At 40.1% G+C, this 18,292-nt stretch overlaps 1 protein-coding gene across 2 annotated transcripts in view; it reads left to right on the forward strand.

Annotated features, from left to right (window-relative positions):
- THEMIS (thymocyte selection associated) overlaps positions 1 to 18,292 on the forward strand; it is a 76,451-nt gene that overhangs the window by 14,189 nt on the left and 43,970 nt on the right. For both annotated transcript variants that reach the window (XM_074537842.1, XM_005487772.2), the window contains exons 3-4: positions 7,442 to 7,900; positions 10,604 to 11,646. In XM_074537842.1, the coding sequence (XP_074393943.1) occupies positions 7,442 to 7,900; positions 10,604 to 11,646 (1,502 nt within the window). The remainder of the gene's footprint in view (positions 1 to 7,441; positions 7,901 to 10,603; positions 11,647 to 18,292) is intronic.

Raw genomic sequence — 18,292 nt, forward strand, 5'->3', positions numbered from 1 at the left:
ATTATTATGGGTACAAAATATTTTCAATACTTTGTTTTCAATACTGCTTTTGTTTTAATGATTTATTTTAACTATGATGGTCAGAGTGGCTGCTCCATGCTTGGAAACAGGATTAGAGGGGAATGGATGTAATTTTCTGCTTAAAAAGTCACTTTTAATTGTTCTATAGAGAAATCCAAATATATTCATATTTTGGAGGATGGACTTGAAATTTGGTGTGGAGTACTGACTTGTTCAATCATACTTCCCCTTGAGGTATTTGAACCATATCTATGGTTCTAGATATGGTACTTGAACCATATCTTCCCCTCTCCATGTTACCTTTTTCAGGAGAGCTGGCCAAGTACTGAACCCAGTACTAGTTCATCATATGTCATATTTATTAATTTCTGAATTTTGCTCTCATCTCAGTTCCTCCACTGCTAGGGCCCAGCAGCATTGAACAGGGAAGTGAATACAGCACAGAGGGAGAAGTGTGTCTCCCATGTGAGTATCCCAAATGTGGGAAGTAGAGGAGACAAACTATGTTAGGAAAATGGTAGAAAAAGTTTTGATCTCAGAGCAGGACAGAAGGATGCAGATTTTCCATGCAAAGATCAGAGAGTGGAGGCAGCTGCAGGTGGTTTCAGCAGCACAGGAAGACCCCACCCACCCACAGGTTTGCAAGTAGGGCATTTCCTATGCTGGGAGTCTTGCAGGCAGCAGAGGTAATGGAAGCTCCTTGGTGAGAGGAGATGAGCAAGCTGCATGAGGAACTGCATGAGGAGGGCAGTGGGAATGGGAAGGAGTCTGGGGGAGAAGTTGTGGGACACATGCATAAAGGAAACACTGGTACAGAGCACACACAGAACACAAAAGACTTCAAGAGTCTGAGATCATGCCCAGGACTCACTTTGGCCGTCAGTCTAGCTAATGGACTGAATGAGACTACAGTTTTGTACAAAAAACCCCCACCCTAAATATTTAATTAGCACTGTATTGTACTGAAAGCACATGGGAAATTAAATTGTTGCTGCATGGGAAACATAATATGAGTGTTTTCTAGTGTTTGAGTGCTTGACTTAATACCCTCATTGATGCTCTTCTAAAGTCTTGCTGAGTATGCCAGAGTGTGCATGTATAGAATTTAGGTTATGCCAGTATCCAAGCTGGGACGCGCTTTTTCTGCAGAAGGAGACAAGACACACTTCTTGAACAAATATAATGTAGAAGTCCATGGGAATGATGAAATGTTTCATGTGAATTCTACAAAAACATTCTTCTGCTATGCCTTTATTTGCCATCTCTAAAATACAGATTTCTCTCTGAAATAGTTGTGTGTATATAACTTCCCCCCTGCTCCTAAATAGATCCTCAATTTGCCTTCACGTTTTTCTTATCCTGCGAATCAGAATGGTTTCTATGACCACTTATTAAAAGACTTTTTTGGAATGCCATTTTCAAGCACTAGTAGGGCCCAGACACAGAGATCAAAGACCTTTTAATTATCTGTGGCTATCTAGAGATATTGAAATACAGCTCTCCTGTGAACTCTCAAGATACTTGGTATTTTTCTTGTAATCCAAGTTTCTCTGATATTATTAAAATTTCTTCTATCTCTAAAATTCATACACCGATAGAAATATATTCTAAATCTTGATTGGCAGATGAGGTTGAACATTTGAATCCCAAAATATCCAACACAACAGAGTGATAAAAGTAATCCTAAATTTATTAATGTTGAAGGTCCCGACTGTTAGAACAGAAAGACTTGTGATTTCAAATGCTTGAACCTGGTGAATCAGGATTTATTTGCATTCAAGAGATCAGTTTTACAACCTGGCATTTGGATGCTGTTGCCCTGCTGAGCACATTTTCAAATTTGATCTAATCACTACAATTTTCATGCATAGTTATGAACTCTCCCAACCAGTGTTCTAGAAAACTGGGTTATTTCACTTGAAAAATAAATTCAGAGTTCATTTTGCTGAAATTTATCATTATTATCCTCCACATGATGGGTATTACTGAACAGCAGCACTGAAGAGGGGCAAAATGACACTTCTTATTAGCCCAACAGGGAGCACCAGTTTCCTGTTTTCCTCTGTATATGTACTCTTATGTATTCAAGAGCTATTTGGTAAGACATAAATTTGTCATTTCTCTAGTTTAGTTCTTAGCTGATGAATGATTCTGCTCTGCAGAGTCAAAATCTCCCAGTCTCTTGCTCTTTCTTGACCTTTTTCCTTTTCACTTTATTACATAGACGTGCTAAGATCTACCTGAAACACTGCACATGAAACATGGCTTGCCCCCATCTCTTGAACGAAGTGCAGAACTGAATTGCAGATGATCTTTTTCGTGCCACCTTTGACTTAATTCAATAAAAATTTCCACAGGTCTCCAGGAGGCTGACCCTGTATTTACATTGTATGTACAGTGCCCTCTTGCCAGCGCTGATGCAAAGAGATCTCTTGCTTTGATGCTCTTTTCCATTTCCTTTGCCATGAGCTCTTTTGCATGCCATGGGCTCGTGTATCCTTTCACTGCACACATACTGGCACGAATGAGCAATGCTCCTATTTAGGTTACTCTGGGGATAGCAGCTCTGAGAGTGAAGAGCTGGGCTCATTGGCTTTAAATGAGCCCTACTCTTTGTCTTTCTGAACGTATTTGCAGTCTTCAGAACTCCTTTTTTTCTTCTCAGATCCTTGATAAAGGCCTAATCTGCCCTTTGCATTAGAGAAACCGCTGCAACCGCAAGTTCACTATCTGTGTTATTTCTTTTATCCTCATTCTAATTTGTTCTTTTTCATGCCTCAGAGGACAGGGCTATTCTTTCTGTGCTCATATATAAAATAATAGAAGTCTGCCGTTACTCTAGACACTTCAATGACTACATCTAACCACATTCTGAACTACAATCTTCACTACTAGCAAATTAACAGACAGGTAATTTGCACAACAGCTGAATTGTTTGCCAGCACAAATGACTGCATTTCATTCTGTTGTATTCCTTCTTCTGCAAAAAACATTACTGGACTGCCCCTGTTCTCATGAGGTCCCTGGCTGTTGCTGCTGCTCATTCCTATGTAGTCTGACAGAGACACAGCTGAGCATGACTGCCCCTTTGAGCACTCATCTGCAAGTCAGTGACCACCCAACACATCTGTGGAAGAACAGGGTTAGGCATTCAAAGGCTCATCTCAGTACTAGGTGAGGAAGAGCTGGCTTTTGGGACAGGATGAGAGGAGGAGGGTGCTGAAGCACAAGAGGTAGTGAGTGGGTGTTGGAGGTGTGGGAAAAGAGGAATAGCAATTAAGTAATCTCCAGAGAAGGTAGAAACTGTGCTCTTCCCAACTTTACTCGGGGAACAGAAACTGCTAGTCTGGGAAAGATAAATTGTTCTGCTCTTCTTTTTTTCTTGAAGGCTGCTTGCTACCCTACTAGGCAAGCCTAACTATTGGTTTTCTCAGCTTTCTGTGGGGAAAGAGAGTAAAATACTCCCTTCCTTCAGGAGTCTAATTAAGACTGAAAATAGGAAGTCCATAAAGCTCCAGAGTGGTACATTTTACACTACAGACAGTAAAAGAGAACTGCATATACTCTTCTGTAAAAAAGTGGTAAAAATATCCTTCTATCAAAATGTGCTTTCCCATAGCACATTCAGTCTTGTGATCCTCTGGCTATGTTTTCTCTCCCACACCAGAGAAATAATTTTCTCAGATTCTCAAACTCTCTCCATGTCAACTTCTTGAAAAGATGGGCTGATGATGTTTGGGGCTTACTAATCATTCATTGTATTATGTCTAGGCAGACTTTACCTAGTGAAATGTCACAGAGGCTTCTTAGAGTGGAATGATTACATTTTCCCACAGTATTATTGTATGTGTGCATAGCTCTTCTTATATGACCGTTTTATTTTCCCTCAAACCATTGGACACAAGTACAGTTTGGTTGTAGACCAGATTGCATTTAGAAAGTAAATCTATAGGAGCAAGAATGCCAGATCTTGATAAAGCAGATGGACTTTTTTCCAAATTTGTTATTTCCATCTGTCTTTCCCCCTTACAGTCCACCAAGATCTCTTGGGAAAATCTAAGTGAATTTGATTCAGTCGTTTTATGGTTTGTGAAAAAGTATAAAAATATTTTTGCTTGACCTCAAAATGTCCAAATGTTAGCATCTCAAACTTACCATATGTCTCCTCCTCCTGGAGGTTTCCTTGCTATCTTAGATTTGGAAAACATTTGTTTTTGCAATTTGATTCAAAGTGATTTTAATAAGACTCTGAATTGTTCCAGATGATATTGTTTGTGTTTTTATGGTTTTGTTTTGTTTTTTACATATATACAGTGTCAAGGAGAGCATTTATGAGAGGATACCGTGGCAGAATATGGCAGTGAATTCCACCCAACATACCAAAACAGTCTTTTATATATTTACCTATGTTCTATGTAGAGAGAAACATCTGGAACTTTGCATGTTCATGGCCACTCAGAGGTGGCTGTTAGGTCGTGTCAGGGATCTGATCAATACAGAAGCTAAGTATGCAAGCCCACAGGGCTCTTCTCTTGCCTAAGCAAGCATTCTGTCCAAAATTACAAAAACCACCACAACAGAAGGCAAACATTCTTCTGCTACCATCCTTGACAAAGCCAGTCTGCCTGGGCCAAGGAGTTAATCAGGTGTCTAATTTTGCATCAAATCTGATAATTATGCTTCCATATGACACCTGCTCTCCAACCTGGGATGTTCACAGGTTTGTTGCTGAAATAGTTGTCTTCCACATAAGTTTGTAGGCCCAGAAAAATTAGACTCAGACTATTGTCAAACTCAGAAGATAAGAATGTTCCTCAAACCTGTACTTTGCCAAATATTTTCAACTGGAAGTTTTTTGCACAGTTTATGGGGGCTTTTTGATGTAATTCAGGGGAATTTTTGTGGGGCATACACTTGCTCCTGTTTTACAGATAGGTAAGCATAGTTACTGCCTTTGGGACACATCATAAGTACTTTGAATATCCTTTTTAATGAAAAATATTCCTATTTGTTTTCTCCCAGCACTGCCAAGAGATGATACCCATCTTGTGCTTGCAAAGCATGATACTGGAACACTGTTTGTCTTTTCCACAGGTTCAGTTTGTCATTGGTGCCTTGTCACAGTGATACTTTCTAAATGCTGATGAACCTGTTTGTGTTGATCTGCACTGACATGCTCCAGTGATGATTAGGACTGTGGAAGATAATTTCCTTGTTAATAATTGTGTTAAAATGGCAGTGAGAAACATTGCAAATATCAGTGGGAGAGAAAAGTGTGTTCAAGTTACACTTTGTGCATTCGTGCATGTACAAAGTTCCTGCATGTTCCTTGCGGCCCAGGAAAAAGCCTGGAGGCTTTCCTGCAGGTTTTCCTGCAGTGAGGGCATATATGTAGGGAAGGCACTGACACAAGGGTACTGACTGCACACAGGAAAAGCTGGCTGTCATACAGACAATTGTGAAGGCACAGAACTGAAGAAAGAAGTGACATTGGTGCAACTGGTGACTATTTCTGCAGCAGATCAAAGAGGTTATTACTGCTTAGGCTGCTGACAGGCCCTCAGAGATGTTCGTTCCCAGAGTTACTAGTGGTCATATGGGACACACATATGTGTGTGAACCAAATATGCCAAATCTTTTGATTAATTCAGTTAAAACCTACTCAACAGACAGAATCTTAATTATGCCTCCTTTAACAAGAGTGGTGCTAAAGTTACAAGGTGAAAGTACAGGGGTTTTCTACTGTAAAGAATCACAGCAATCCTGTAGCCACAACCAGCCCCTTCCAAAAAAAACCCCAAATTCTTTAAAGGCTGTTGTGATAGCTGTAATTATTTGACACATCCGTTTAAAGAAATACAATCTTAGGGACATCCGGATACCATGCAGGGCCTTCAGTTGTGTTGATTATGGTCAGCAATGCAAGTCAGTAAGGGAAAAATTTTAGAAGAAAATAAGCACCTTGCTTATTTTTAAGAGAAGCAATATCTCCTGATCCAATTCGTTAAACAATCCCACAGTCAGGGGAGGTCTAGTGAAGGAAATTAGTGTCTTCCCAAGATCCAACAGCAACTGTGTGGTCTGGCAGCATCTCACCTTACTGAAATCTAGGTATCTGCTGGGACATCCTGCACTTGGCTGAGGACGATTGGGTAGGATATTTAAAATCTTCCAGAAGTGGCTTAAACTACTCATGGGATTTGAAGCTGCCATAAAAGTGTCTTTAGTGGTACCAACCAGGCTCTTTGATACCCCATCCCATGCCTCCTCCTTAACAGCCAAAATGGGAGTGTACCTTTACCATAAAGTGCCCTCTCTGCAGTCCAGAGGAGTCAATAGCACGGAGGAGCAAAGCCATAGGATTTCTGCTGGCTGGCTTTGGCAGAAAAAGGGACAAAAGGCACAGTGACTGCCAGGGAGCTTGGCTTCTTTGTCATTGTAGCTGTAGCTATTGGTTTATTTGTGACTAGCAAACTCAGCCTAGAAATAACCTCTATTCTCGCTTATATTCACTCGAAAGCGAGTCTTTGTCAGTGTCTGTCTCAGGAAGCTGCACTGCAATTCCATAAGGCAGCATTCACAGTTCTGCCACGCCTTGTGAGGAAGACAGCTGAATCATACAGTTCAGCTAAGACCTGCTTTTTAGTCCTCTCAACCCTCCAGTTCATCTTCCTTTATGAAAACCCTCACGCAAATATAGAAATGTACACATTTTTCTTGCAATGGAGACTCCTAATGAGACAGATCCAAAGGGCATGATTAACATGAAGTAATAATGTCCCTAGGAGATTGGGAAGCTTAGATACAGCTTCTGCCTTGCAGAATTTCAGCATTTTAATTGCCTCGTGATGGCTGGAGTGCTACAACACCCAGACTTTGAATTAATCCAGCTGGTGGACTGGGCTGTCAGATACGCTAAAATCTATTTGCTCTTTCTTATCTGTAGGTGCTGCACTTTCATTTGGGATGTATCTTTAAACACACTTGGTCTAGGAATTCCCAGTCTGTGTGTGGAAGGTTACATGGTACTGATGTTTAGACAAGAAACTTATCCTGCATGAACTGATCACATTAATGTTGTGTTTCCTCACACCACATCTGCATTTCAAAGGCTGGATTCCTAAGAAGACAGATAGGAATTTAGGATAATTTTTCATTTTTTCTGTGGCTATGAAAAATTTTACTGAGGACTAAGAATGCTGGATGTCAGAAATTAGACACCTGTCAGAAAGGGTTATTTCCAGCTGCCTATGTGTTGTACCAGCTGATATTACCTCTATAGAGTTGTATTTTTAGCAATTGAGCTATCATCTATGAATTATTTTATGTGCTGTGCTCTCCATTTTCATAACATTCACAGTCTTTGGCATAACTTTCTTTGTGTACATCCCTTTTAATAATGCAAGTTTTCTGTTCTTAGGTCTTTATAAGGTTATGGCAGACAAGACTCCATATGTCAGCATTGAAGAAATAGCAAGAAAAGTCTCTATTGGGCCAACAAGGTTTGGCCATCCTTCTTTCTACAGTGCCAAGGATATAAAATTGGAAAATTTCACCATCAAGCATGATGAGCAGATCACCTTCAACTCAGTGGAAGAGGTCCACGGAATAATTGCTGTGAACTGTGTCGTGGTCAGAAATAACCAGTCTCATTCCTTTACTTTGCCCCTTTCACAAGAAGGAGAATTCTATGAGTGTGAAGATGACCAGATGTACACTTTAAAAGAGATTGCAGAGTGGAAAATCCCTAAGGGTAGAAACCGGATTGTTAAACTTTCCACTACTTTACATATGTGGGACTCCTATAGTCCACTTCCTCAGAACTTTGATGGCTATTTGATTCTCATGCCTGTCTACGAAGTGCAGGCAGTAATGAAATGTAAGTAGGAATAAAATCTGTGTTCTGTTGAACTTGGTGTAGCTAAGTACAAAAGTACCCTTAAATGCACATTTTCTTAAACTAGCCATGAAAGATTCAGTTTGTTAAAAATTCCTTATCCATATTTGCCACTAATGTTAGTTTCAAGAGGAAGAAAGATAAAAATGATATTTTGTTGAGTATATCTTTATCCTCTGTTAGTTTAGATTGTTACCTTACATTTCTTTCTGTTGCCATTTTGTTGATCACTACAATTAAATCCTCACGGAAAATATATGCATAGTAAAAAGGTTTTGAGTTTAGGAATTCTGTTCAGTTCCCAGATTCTTTTTCTTTGCATCTTAGACTTCAGCCCTGGAGAAGCCCCTTGGTGGCTTCATATGGCTATGCCTAGGAGGTCGGAAAAAAAAACCAATTGCACATGTTGCAATACACTTAATTACCATTTAATTTTCAGATTGAGGATGTTAGAGAAAGGAAAATCATATTATTTTATTCTGTTGCAGAAACAAATATCAACTGAATATAAACACAAAAAACTCATGGACAATTTCCGAAACCTGTAGGTTTGAGGAAGCAGAAAGATTAGAAAACCAGTATCTTTAAAAGTTTGCACTCTGAGTTTTTATTTTAAAAAACTCCAAAATATTTATGACACTAGTTGTTCCACCAAAATCTTGATACAACAGGGTTCTGATTGCAGGATAGTAGCTTAGCTTTCGGGAAGGTTTTGCTGCTTGTTGCATTTACTAGAAGCAAACCAATGAGCTTCATAGAAATTGAATCCTAACAGAAGTATGGCATTCATGAGGATATTTAGCAAGAAATCTTTTCACAATTGAGCATTTATCTGTTGAATTATGTAAGCAAATGGACAAAAGAGAAAGAAATAAAAGCAGGCAGAGATTGTTAACACAATACACCATAGTCATTATATGCTTATCATAAGACATTCAGCTGTGCTTGCTATGTGATTTAATGTGTGAGTTTGGAAAATATAACTTCACAAGATAAAGCAACTGTAATGTAAAAGTAAAATGTAAAAGCAATGTTTGCTGTAACTCTAGCTAGATACAGGGGTCTAGCTTATCTCCTGAAGCTCAGTTAACTCAGGTTTATTGCTATATCCACTAAGATATATGTCAGAATCAAGAGCAATTTAATGCTCCTGAAAATCTTCAAAAGATTCAAAAATATTTGGTATTCATTTTTCTTACAATCAGTTATTCCAATAAGGATTGTATTTGTTGTTTTTATTTTAAATTTCTTGGTGTTTTCAACATATAAGAAGCATTGCATATGTCCTAAATAACTATTTAACACCAATTGGAAAAGTAGGCTTCATGGTACATGAATAACTGCTTTCTTGTGAACCATGAAGAATGGATTTTTACCACTTTTAGGAGGACTATAAATAGACACAAGATAAATTATGAGAATTACTATCCACTCTAAAAAAAAGATTCCTGATAACTGGGATAAATGATTACATTTTCACAGGCTGTGAGCAGAATCCTCTTTACGTCTCATTATTAATAATGAACAAGTTTTGTCTGTGGAACTCTCACAAATGCTCATAGAAAGTTTCATTTTCACCAGTCATTTTCCTTTTTTGTCTTTTCCTTGTGGTGCTCAGGATGTTTATTACCTCAAGGTGTCAATGTGACAAAAGCAGAGTCAGAACAAACAGATCCTGAATTAGTGTCATAGAACTCGGTCATATAAAATAAATCCAATACCAACTTTTCAGTATAAAATATTGGTATGTCCTTCTACAAGGAAGTGTGAATCTAGCATATACAATCCCTTTGTGTAGGTCTATGCAGAATGAATCTTATTGAAGAGAGTCATTAAATATTATTTGCTTGTTAAATTTTACTACCTTGGTCAGCGATCTGTGGTGTCACTGACTTGGAGCCAAATTCTTAAACAAGCCTTAATTACATAGTCAGCTTTGTTCTTGGAAGTTTTGCATTCAAAATTTTGCAATTTCAGTTGTGGTAAAAGAGCTGTTGTTCCCTGTCAGGTTGTTAAATTCACTCGCTCAGTTCTGATATGAATGAAAGCAGGTGAGGCAGAAAAAGATGCAACAGTTCCAGAGAGGAACATAATATTAAAATGTCTTAATTCATAAAAATAACTTACTCTTAGTTATACAAAGGCTTTGCCATTTTGTTAAGTCATATTATTTCCTAATAATTACAGATGTTTTAATTATTCTTATAAATATCAAAATACCTTTTTTCTCCCAGTCTGGCTATAGCAGCAACATTTTATTAATGGATCCAAATGCTATTTATTTATTAAAAATGTTTCCCCACTCATTTCTTTAGAGAAATTCTAAACCACTATGAAGTAAAAGAATAAAAATACAGTTTGCACCCAATAGTTTGAGAACGTAAACAACTGATTGAACTTGGAGGTATTGTGGGGGAAATAGTGAACTAGCCTTTTCTTTTTCTCAAACTTTGTGTTCACTTGCACACCTTATTGTCTCTCTTCATTTGTGTGGTCTCATGCATATCTTATGACTATATCTCTCAAATTGCAACAATTAGACTTTGGCTGGCCCAGTTAGTAGTGCACATTTATACATGGACATGCATGCCTCAGGGAAGGTACTTTTGGTATCTGGCCAGGATGTGTATTTTATTTCAATATCAGCTTGAAAACAAAACCCAATATATTTCTTTTTCTTTTCAGTTCGAAAGGACATAATTCATATCCTCTCAGATCTGGATGTTGAGGTCAAGGATGTAACAGACCATTATGATATTAGCTCTTTCCTTCAGCCACTTTCTTTGGAAGATATATTTGAGAGAACAAGCAAAGAATTTCCTATGGTTGCTCAGATAATGGAAGGGCCTTCGGGAAACCAAAAACCCTATAACTTATTGTCTACAGGGAAAGAGATTGTCATCTACAAAAAGTACCAGGCAGCAAGAGTCCTAGCCTCTGAGATGAGAAGTGATTCCTCCAAAAGACATTATTTAATCCCTATGAGCTACAAAGGAAAGTTCAAGAGAAGACCTCGGGAGTTTCCAACTGCCTATGACTTAGAGATAGTGAGAAATGAAAAAGAACCCCTTCATGTTGTAGCAACTAAAGCCTTTACTTCCCCTCATAAAGAGCTTTTTTCTGTTTCAGTTGGAGATCAATTTCTAGTTCAGCAATGCCAGACTAGTGAAGTTCTATATGAGGGAGGAAAGAAACTCATAGATGTTTTAGCTTGTGAGCAAATACTAAGTGACTCATATAAAAAAGTGCTCCTCCCTATGTACATGGAAGGTGGCTTTGTGGAAGTGGTTCACGACAAGAAGCAGTACCACCTCTCTGAGATTTGCAAAGAATTCCATTTGCCTTTTAATGTCAAAGTGTCTGTCAGGGACCTTTCCATTGAGAAGGATGTCTTGGCTGCTGCTCCTGGTCTGCAGTTTGAAGAAGAAATCACAGACTCTTACTTGCTGATCAGTAGTGCCAGCAGTCCAGTGGAGAGCTGGGAGATCCCTGTGTATCGCTTACACATGTTGGTCCATTTGCTCAACAAAGATGTCCAGACAGTTGCACCGCCTGTGAGGAGGACAACAGTGGAAGAGGTCAGTGAAGAGGAATACTATATGTTGAGAAGATATGAAAACCTAACCCTCCATCCACCACCCAGGCCTCCCAAAAAGCCAACAACAGCACCACCACCTACTTTTGCAGTGCCTAAGCAAGATGTGTCTGATGTACTACAGGCTTCAAAGGTAAGATATCCCATCTTGTCTTTGAATGTCTTACAACCACAGGTCATGTTCTGTGGGTTTAAAGTCTTCATTTCACTGTTGCATCCTTATGCCATGTACACAGATGGCTCTCAGCTCCCTGTAATGGGCAAATTAGCAATTACAGACAGGAATGGCTAAAATCTCCAGTGTGTGTTAATTGATCCATGAAAAACAACAGAACCATGCCGACTCGCAGCAGAAGCCTTGGCTGCATAATTTTGCATGGATAATCCTTTACTGCACCATTGTAAAAGTGAAGGGAGGGATTTGAAGTGCCTGTATTTAAATCTTTATTAAGGGGAAGCATATGTTTTCATGATGTAAAGATAATTTTGCTCAGCTGGAAATTGTGGAATTAAGTTCACAGAGAGACAGGTTGTATTGAAATTTTTGAATTCATTGTTTTGCACCCACCCAAGTGGGAAATAGGTTTGGAATTAAAAAAAAAAAAAAAAAAAAAAAAAAAAAAAAAAAAAAAGAAGCAGTTCTTTCAGTTCTTTTAGAATAGAAGCTGATATTAAAAAATAAGTTCCCCTTCCAGGACAATTGTGTTTGGTCTGGCTGAGGTGCAGTTGATTTTCTTCACATCAGTCTGTGAAGTATTTTTTGGATTTTAGATTTATTCAGGGCTCATTACACACCAATCTTTTGGCTGTTTTACAGCCATGCACCCACAGTTTCAAGGCCTTCTTGATTTCCCAGGCTTCCCCAAGGAAGTTCATTGGGGTTGGCCAAGAGGTTGAGAGAGGACACAAATGGGGGAGCTGACCCCAGTTGACTAAAAGGATATTCCATGAGACATAATGCTGTGTTCAGCAATAAAAACTGAGGGGGTGATTTGCCTAGGAAAGCAACCATAACCCAGAGACTGGTTGGACAGCAGTCTGCTTGTGGGAGGTGGTGAGAGACTGCCTTTTCATCTCTGCTTTGGGTTGTTTTTCCCCCTCTTTCCTTCATTTATTAAGCCATCTTTATCTGAACCCACAAATTTTCCTGCTCTTGCTCTTACCATTCTCTCTCCTGGTGAGATCATCATCCTGATGCCAGGGTGGACTAAGCACCCTGTGTTGTGATTGCTATGCTTTAAATAAAGTGTAAGTCATGTTATTTTATTTTGGGGGATTCAGAGGGAGATATTTTTTTTTGTGTTGGTATGAAACTGAAGTTGAATTGTAGCCTCTGATAGGGCAGCATTTGTGAGTAGCTCTCTTTGCCTGCTGGAGGTGTTCCTTCTCTCTTTCCTCAATTCCAAGACCACATGCAGGCCCAAAGCTCCACATAGAACCTGAGACATGGTTACAACAGTCTATAGGAGAATAGAATGGATAAGGTGGCTCCCTAAGATAAGGATACTACCAAAAAAAGATGTGTCATTTTCTCCTGTCTTTACTGTAGACGTCTTTTCTTCTATTTTTACAATGAACATTAAGCAGCTTAAATAAGACACCCTGTTGTGCAAGGAAGAATACATGAGAAACTTGTCCATGGAGCTCACAGGCAAGCAATCATCCTGGTACTGGCCAGGGGTAAGGAACTGAGGGAAAATTCCCTAAAGCTGTTTCTGGTCAATTTGTACCCTTGTCAGGAGGACTCCAACCTCCTGCAGTTACTGATGGCTGTGTGTGCAGAAAAGCAGGTGGATGCTGACTCCTGATCAGGCTCATGCAGAAGATAATATTTTCCTAAAGTGAGAAGAGAGCGGTAAGGGTAGGGGAGGAATGAGCTGAGGTTCTTTTGCACATTCATGAGTGAGAGCAACCTTAGACTGCAGCTGTCCAGACAAAGGAGATAATTTAAACACTGTTTCAGAAGACATTTTTTAATTTTTTGAGGGGCAGGTGCCTTTTATAAATAAATAATAAACTGCAGTCAGAATGCTTGGAGTTATGCATATTGTAAATCTCCTCCCCTGGGAAGGTGAAACAAGTAGAGATCCTTTATTCACTAGATTAAACATCCTGAGCTGTAACATACTGTGTTTAAAGTCACACAGAATGCAGTATCTTTTCTATCCTGAGCACCTTGAGTCTTCTGAGAAGACGTGGATGGTAGCAGCTAGGCTCTGCCTTGGCCCCTGTGCAGTGCTAGGGGACATTGTGTTTTCTTTTTAAATGTATCAGGAATGTCTGAGGGTTCAGAAAGTCAGAAACTGTGACAAACTGATAAATAGCCATCTTTGCATATTTTGTGACTATGCATAGGCTTATTTGCATAAATAACAGATGAGCATCCTAATGAGCTGAACTTAAGCCTGACAAGGTGGCAGCCTGGGATAAGCTTTAGTGCTGCATGAGTTGCCACGCTCCTCCTGCAGGCAGCTCCCTGCCTGGTGCTTGGGGAGTTCTGGCTGCTTGCTGGACAGTGGTGAGTGGTTTCCTTGCACATCAGCTGAGAAGCTCTGCTTGGTTCGGAGCTCCAGGATAAAATGTTGCTGCTGCTGCTGCTGCATGGGTCCACAGAAGACTAAGATCTGCCTGTTTTTTGCCAATACCTGAGGATTATCTGCAAGCATGGGTCACCTTTAGTACAGCTTTGATTGCCTCAGCTTGCAGCAGGGCTGTGGGGGCAGAGAGGCTCTAGCTGTCTCTTCCTGCTGTTCTCTGACCTTGGTAAGGAAACTCTGGGCCCAAGAGCAGGCTGCATGCTTCACTGCATACTTCTGGTCATGTGAGTCACAGGCTTGGATGAGATTGGCATCCAGTGTGGACTGGAACCTGAGATGAGTGTGAGAACTGCCTCTGCTTGTGTTCAAGGTGCAATGCTGCAGAGACACGGATGTCTGCACAGTTCAGCAAAGTCCAGAGACAGCAGATGAATTCTCAAACATGATACAGCTGCATTAACTAAGCACTCTGCCCAGTCTCTTCACAGGGCTAAATAAGTTCGCTCAGCTTCTGCTGATACAGCTTTCACTTCCAGAACGTGGGATCTCTCCTCTCCCCTCCAAATAACTGCACAGACATTCCCTTTCCCTCTAATATGAACATTTTGTTTGTGAAAGAAACATCCAGACCACATATGTTTGCAATTTTGTATTACTTGCTAATTGAATTAAAAAAGACAGCCCCCAAGAAAATGCGTGTAAACTAAACAAATGAATAGAAAATAGCTTGTATTGAATGATGAAAATAATCTTATACTTTATCACAGATTTATCACACATTAGAAAGATCACTGCAAATATGACAAACCAAGTTTTCACTTAATAACTTCCTTGAAAATAGTTTTCTAGAATTTTCATTTTCACCAGCTTGGAAACCCACTGTTTCCTTCCCTTCAAGAGGATTCAAGCAGCAAATGTTTTCTAGCTTTCTCTTTACCTATCAGTTCAAACAGTAAATATCCTAAACATTTAGGAAGGTGTATCTACGTCCCTCAGTGCTTTTGTATTAAATTGAAGCAAAGGGTCCACACTGAGTATTGCTAAATGGAATCTTAATCAACACATGGAAAGCCACAATTTAGCCTTATACTCCTAAGACCATAAGGGCACTGCTTAAGAGACAAAAAAGGCAGTATTTCACCCCTTATAAGGAGTAAGAGAGGTTAGCTTCATCCAAGGCTGCTGTCAAGGGTCTGGTTAGTCATGTATCTAACCGAAGCAACAGTAGAATCAGTAAAATATCCACCAGCAGGATTGCTGCTAAATAACTTTGTGAACATGGAACTGGAAAAGTCACTCACAAGCAGTAATCTTCTCATCTCTGGCAAGAAAGCTGAGAGAATTCCAGCCAAGGAAACTGGAATTTAATAAAATAGGAGCATCAGGGCATGATAGTTAATCGTCATTTTGTGCTAAGGTCCATTATCCTTTCAAAAGTCATTACAGTGCTAAGATACCAAGAACTTTCTTGCTTTCTTGCTTTCTATTTCAAAATTAAAATGAAAGAAAAATTATCATTTCCATCTGGCTTTACAGTTCTACAAACTGAGCTATCGAACTCTGCCATTAACATATTTATCGCATCTGTCTTCACAGCAAAATGAAGACTTATCTGGAATTAAGTTGATAAGACATAAGCTGCATTTCTCAGCAAATGAGTTTTCCTGTACTGTCTCCTTTCCTTCCTCATAAGTATTTCTTTTCTGCTTCCAGAGCATTTTTCACATTTTTGGCTCTTTATAGAGTAGATTTAACACAAATATTTCTGCTGTGCAGCAAGAAACTAACCTTCCTAAACAAAAAAGTACTAGAAAATGCACACTGGACAGCCAGGAAAGTATAAGTAAGAACAGACTTCAGGAATTAACAATCTTTTGGCTCTAGAAATGAGGAAGAAAAAAGAGGTTCATTAGTGGATGCAGAAATGTGCACAGGCAAACATAAGGAGGAGGGTTTCTCTCTGACAGGTGCGGAACTGTGGTTGCTGATGCTGCACCTGTGCTTCCTCTTCCTCTCTTTTGTCTTGTCCCCACAGAAGAGGATGCTTCCCACTCCCTGGAATCTCACTTTGCACCCTCTCTTTCCCCCTCCTTCTCCACATCCTATCTATTGTTTATCCCTGTAATTTTCCAGTAGCTTTGTAAATAACATGTGAAGGCTGGAACTACATCTCTGCAAACTGAGGACCACCCCATACTGTCATTGCGGCAAATTTCCTAAAGTGTCTCAAAATCCTATCCCCACCACAGCCTCACCTGGTGAATCAGACCCCAATTCCCTCCAAGTCCTTGTGCTGCAGGTTCTCACTTCTCCAAGAACTACATCTGCACTGTGCTGTAGGTTCCTTTCCTCCTAAAACCCATCCTGTGACAGACATGCCTGATTTCCCCCAGACCCATGTGAGTGCCCCCATGCTGCACTTTTCATGTGCCTTTCACCTCACCCCTAACCTACATGATATTGGTTCCCCAGTCCCCTGTACTGCTTTCAACAGGCTTGGCTTTCCCTGCTCCTCGCTTCTTCCCTACACGTCTCCTCTTCTTGTTCTTCTCTCATGCAGTGAGCTGGAGCCAAGGTCACAGGCACAAAGGAGTGGGAGCTGCAGGCACATCTCAGGTTACACACAGGCTTTTGTTGTCTTCCCCAGCAGCATGTGTTCCAAACCTCAGCACAGGATCAGTCTCCTGCTAGGATCTTAGGGGAATGCAGCATGTAGGTGCCAACAAGTGTCAAGCACTTTGATTTTCTTGTTGGCTGGACAGTCCCAGCCGAAGGATTTTATGTTGATGCAGAGACCCTTTTAGCTGTGTTGAATCTGGGGGCCATTTTCTGGAAAGCCTATCCACATCCTCATACTGTGCTGGGCTGAAGTCTACACATGTGCCATCCCATTTCACCTCCTGGGGTTTTCTGTAGAAGAAACCAAGCAGTGCTGGCTGGAGACCAGGACTACTGGGTGCCCTATGGACTCTGAATGAACCAACTGGAAGGGGTTAGAGGAACTGGAAACCTTAAAGCCAAAGCTAATGGAGTTTTCCTGATATTCTCAGTACTCTCTTTTCCTTTTAAAAAAAAACTAAAAGCTTAAAATTTCCACAGAGAATCGTCAAGTCTGCAGTAGGCACTTACTGTGGTTTGATGTTAATCTCAAACCCGAAATACAGCGGGGAAGATATCAGTGTGCCTGCCAGAGGGACAGACAGTACATAATTGCCTGAAGAAACAGCAGGGCAATCTGAGGTGTAAGTCTCACTGCAGAAAGGCATTAGTGATACAGGAAATGCTGATATAGTACATGGAATTAAGGAAGGTACAGATGAACATTTGGATATGCTGACTGATGAAAATGCCAACTGGTTAAAAGCAAATTGCTTAATTTAGAGCTAAAAATGAATTACTTGGAGAACAAAGAGAAAAGAAATATAAAAATAAAGAGGATGGCCAGAAGAAATAAAAAATTGAACCACATGAAAATATGGAACCCTTGATAAGAAGGAAAATCCTGAACAGAGTGTGTGAGCCAAAAGCCATTGATGTCAGTAAGGAAAGAACTGTCTGGCACATTTTTTTTCCTGTCTCACAGAAAGCACATAACATAATAAAACACACAGCATAAAAAGATCATATAATTATGTATAATTCTGAAGCAGGACAAAAAAATAACTGGAAGAATAAATCTAAAATTTGAGGAACCACTGCAGCAGAATAACTCTCCAAAAATAGAATTTGGGGAGTCAGGGCATGGAAATCACTTTTTTTCCAACTGGGGTTCCAAGAAGCCTTACTTCACACAAAGCTGATCTGCAGGCTGCATTTTACTGTTTGTCTCTCTCCTCACAGCAAGAAAATTGGAAAATTAGGTTTGTGGATAGCAAACTGTTGATGCACTGGCTGTTATGGACTGTGTTTTGAACTTTTATTTGGAAATCACTGAAGATTTTTCCAGTTTAAAATATCCAGAGATAATCTAAAGCCCAGCAAATTTCCAGCAGGAAGCACAGCCCCCGTACTCCTGCAATGCCCGTCTGCAGCAGCAGCAGTGACCAGGTAGGCAGCTCCCCAGGATGCTTCAAAGCCAGCTGCCAGGCTCTCTGACTCCATCCCTGCTCAAACACCTTCAGGAACTTTCCTGGGCTCTGAAGGCCAGCTGGCCTGGGGTGGCTGGTTTTGTGGTGTTGTGCGGGTCCCCAGGACACGGTGAGGGATGAGAATGTGACTCCAAGTTCTCAGAAGGCTGATTTA

This window comes from Zonotrichia albicollis, chromosome 3 (assembly GCF_047830755.1).
Source record: "Zonotrichia albicollis isolate bZonAlb1 chromosome 3, bZonAlb1.hap1, whole genome shotgun sequence".
Taxonomy (NCBI): Eukaryota; Metazoa; Chordata; class Aves; order Passeriformes; family Passerellidae; genus Zonotrichia; species Zonotrichia albicollis.